The sequence below is a fragment of the Pinus tabuliformis genome, chromosome 3_2 (assembly GCF_031772625.1).
Source record: "Pinus tabuliformis cultivar Carrire ecotype Pingquan chromosome 3_2, CPIR1, whole genome shotgun sequence".
Lineage (NCBI taxonomy): Eukaryota > Viridiplantae > Streptophyta > Pinopsida > Pinales > Pinaceae > Pinus > Pinus tabuliformis.
The window spans coordinates 509,773,012-509,777,215 of NC_142302.1; the positions used below are offsets into that span (position 1 = coordinate 509,773,012).

The 4,204-nt window shown below is 38.5% G+C and overlaps 1 protein-coding gene across 1 annotated transcript; it reads right to left on the bottom strand.

Annotated features, from left to right (window-relative positions):
* Positions 1-1,156: 1,156 nt before the first annotated feature.
* On the bottom strand, positions 1,157-3,926 carry LOC149181555 (putative pectate lyase 5). The gene is made up of 5 exons (XM_089418354.1): positions 3,356-3,926; positions 1,963-2,599; positions 1,762-1,865; positions 1,507-1,645; positions 1,157-1,414 (listed from the first exon to the last, which is right to left on the bottom strand). The coding sequence occupies exons 1-5, from the start codon at positions 3,562-3,564 to the stop codon at positions 1,193-1,195; spliced, it is 1,311 nt and encodes a 436-aa protein (XP_089274480.1). The 5' UTR covers positions 3,565-3,926; the 3' UTR covers positions 1,157-1,192.
* Positions 3,927-4,204: the final 278 nt, after the last annotated feature.

Below are 4,204 nucleotides of genomic sequence, written 5' to 3' on the forward strand. Positions count from 1 at the left end.
TGATGTGCGTTCCTTTTTTGGTTCTTAAGATGTAATATATAATATAAAACGAAGGATTATAACATTTATTTTGAAATATGTCATGTACTGTATACTTAAATAAGTGTTCAGTATTTATAGATTGGTCTAGAAAAAGTTTAATTAATTTAAAGAGCATGTTTAATTATTTTGAGGTTTTTTTTGTGGGGAAATATGGGTAAATAATGTTGGTTCAAGTTGTGTTTTTTTGTTTTTAAATGTATAAATAAATTTAGTATTTTCAAAAACAATTAGAAATATTTAAATTTATAGAAAATTTATAATTTCAACATATTATTACTTTAAAAAAGATAATAAAAAATTTAGAATACTTATTTGTCAGCAAATTATCTTATTATAAAAATCTTGTATATATGAAGTAAATTAATATCTTTGATCTATGAAATTCAGTTTCAATTTTCTTCCTTAATATTGATAATTTTTTTTTTTTAATATTGATAATTAATTTTTTTTTTAATATTGATATAAAAGTTATTTATCTTTTACTTAATATTTGAAGAGTATAATTTTAAAGGTCTCTTAAAACTGGATCTTCTGTTTGGAATATGTCTTAAAATTTTTCAAGATTACAATTTTAAATCTTTATTTTTCTTCTAAAACGGTTTGGAGTATGTCTTAAAAACGGATTAGGTTGGGTGAAAAGGTCATCCTTTATATCTTGTAACTGTCTTATTACTACTCAAATATATCTTGTAGCTGTCTTGTAGCTGTCTTAGTAAGCTGTCTTGTAGCTGTCTTATTACTAATTTGATAACTAAGTAAAATACAATTAAGTAAATTATGATATTTTCATGTTATGAAAAACAATTTAACCAGGAAAAGAGAAAGAAGAAGAAATAACCCATGAGGAATAGTATGAAAATACTGCCCAGGGACACCGAAATAGAATCGAAAACTTATATAAATGATTGTACATACACATTATTTATGCAATCTAGAACACATCTACGCCTGCGCATTAAAAGAGGAGAGCGGTATATTCGTGCAGCTCAATGTTTGAAAAGTGGAAGAGCTTCGTCAAATTATGCTCCATGCTGTCACATGAAAGAGTGGTCACTACATATAGTACAGAAAGAGTGGTCACTACATATAGTACAGAAAGGGACAGACAGGGAGATTGAGAGTGGCTATGTGCGTTGCACTGTTGTTGGGATTAACAGCGGGTGCCTTTTCGGCATGCCAGAACACCGGCGTTCCCTGTGAGGGAGCCAACCAGAGACGATGGCTTTGCTGCTAGGCTCGAAGCCTTCGCATAACTCGACGATGCGGCCGCGCCCGATTGAGTAAAGAACGCTCCGTTCAACATTAGGTCTCCGTCTGACCTCCAATTCCACTGCCGCCATGCGCTTTCCGGTGCGTACTCGTGCTTCGTCACCTGTCCGACCATTCATATTCATCAATTCCATCTACTCACTCTGTAAGTTTGGACACTAATAGATTGAGCAGAATTGAACAAGCAAAGCTTACCTCCTTGAAGAAGCGATTGACAGGTGCGAGGAATCGATTGCCTTGGCTGTTGATTGTTGGGTTCGCACTTCCACCGATTGCGTACATTTCCCAGTGTGTGTAATCGTTGTTCACCACGTGGAAGTAGCCATGTCGGCATCTGCGTTTCAGCATTAAACATTGTTTTACAGAGAAACTTTTGACCTCTAAGCTTTGCTGGATTGTTAACACATAAAACACAAATCGAAAAATCTGAAATCAGATCGGTTCAGATACCTGGGTATGCGTTGGACGAGCCCTTCCCCGAAATGGTTGAAGGCAACCGTTACTTGCATGTTAACGTCCTGCACATATTCGTCGCTGTGGCCGAGGAGCATGACCTGTGACAATTTATATATCACAATGTGACGAATGGGATAAGCATGAATAGGAAATTTTGAACTTTTAATGTTAGAAAGCCAGAATTGAGATTCAAACCTTATCATGGTGCGTCATAAAGTTGTTTGAAATTGTTATTGCAGTCGACCCCAGGATTGCATCGATGAGTCCATCTGCACAGTTTGACAAGGAGCAATGATCTACCCAGATATTGCTTCCCCCAAAGATGGAGACTCCATCTCCATCACTTCTCGTTCTCCACCCGTAATGTCCCGGGGAATCCCTCACCATGGCATTTCCTGCAGGCTTGCAGTCATGGATGTGAATCCCGTGAATGATAATGTGGTGAACGTATTGTACCGTAATGCAGGCACCGTTGGCAATGTGGACATTTACACCTCTCCCGTCGATTGTCTTGTAACTGTTCATGATAAGCTCTTCTTTGAGCTGGATGACCATGTCTCTTTGAAAAATTATCCACAGAGGCTCGGTTTGAATAACAGCGTGGCGCAGGGTACCCGGCCGGGGATTGACTGCATCGTAGTCATTGGAATCTGTGACAACATAAATCCTCCCATTCCTCCCTCCAATGGCATTCCTGCCAAACCCAATGGCGCAATCTGCGAGCCTCTTTCGATCGTTTTCCCAATCTGGATTGCAGCGCCAGCAGTCGTCGATGGGGTTCCCCGTTCCACAAGACAAATAACTTAGCTCCCTCCTCGAATTGTTAATGCTCCTGCGATACATTCCATCAATTAACCGTTAATGCTCCCACCATATATTCCATTAATTAAGCCCAAGCCCATAACACCTTAAAATCCCTAAACGCACATTATAGACAAGCAAGGTACTGTACAGCCCTGACGGAAATATATTCAAAGTTCTCTAGAACCTAGTGGAGATAATTTGCTTTTGCGGCCAATCAGGTCTAAAATATCATTTCGCTGAATATTAAGGGCGGAAAATAACCAGCTAGGGTCATAAATGTCCGGGCTTGTCCATAGTTGGATTTTGGAAGGCGAGTGATCTCACTGCTGGATATACAACCCCGTGTATTTATGGCTCATGAGCAAGTTGGTTATTTGTTGCCAATATTGAGTATTATGTACTAAGAATACCATGCATTAAGACTACTAGCTCAATAATTAAGCACACTTCGACATATCCGATCCCTCCCGTGGTTAAAATAGTTCCATCTTAACATAAAGTTCAGCCCTGGTGAATAGAATGCCATTGCAAAAAACTGGGCCTTTCAACACTGAAAAATTCTATAAAGCCTTACTTGTGGACGATATCTAATCTACTCATTCAAAAAAAGATCCCAGAGATTAAAAAAGATCTCAGGTGAGACAAGGCAGCGGTTAGACACGAGCCTTACTTGTGGACGATATCTAATCTACTCATTCATGAAGGAGACAAATGTCAGCAATTCGACATCTATCTTAAGTACCATATTAACTGAATTATGCATTGTATGACGGAGACCAATTACCTTTCAACCGCTTCAACTACCCGTTCGGGTTCCTCCACATATTTCGTTGCAGATTCTTGTGTATCTTTAGAACCAGATACAACCGCAGGCTGACCAAGGACAGCCACTCCCAAATTTTCGAGAATCTCGAATGACTTGCCTGCTGAAGAACGAGCGCAAAACATTCCAAAGAAACTAAGCAATGACAGTACACATCGATAGCCAGACATTTTGGTTACAGAAGCGGGCCAAGAATGTTGCAATCTGCAGATTACAACGATGGGAATATCACTAATTGGCTGCTATACAAGTTTTCTGCTGAGTCGATTCTGCCAACAACATATTGAACAAGAGAATACAAGTTTTCTGCTGAGTCGATTCTGCCAACAACATATTGAACAAGAGAAGACTCTGTTGAGCTTATGAGATGGAGTATACTAGTTGCAGAAGAAAATATGGTAAATCATAATAACAAGCTGCTAGGCTAATTCCTATAAATTATAACTAATACCAGTCGACTACACATAAGATGATCAAACTTGTGTTGAACTCTGCTCGTGTGTACGAATCTGCATGAACACCTTGCCCTTTCTTATATAAGAAATTGGGAATTGCTAAATGAATAAACTATGTAGGAGTTGGGCATTAATGTTGGGGCCAACTCAACTTTATTGGGCATCGAACACTGTTACCATGTGGGTGAGAGTACTTTACCGGGATAACGCCCGACAATCACTGTTAAAAAAATGGATAGCCAAAAATCACGGTTGTTCAAAACTACCATATCAGCAATGAGAATAACTCGACCCCTCTGTCATAGTTCTAGAGAAAGTGAAATTATTATCAATAACTACCCAAAATACAAAGAGT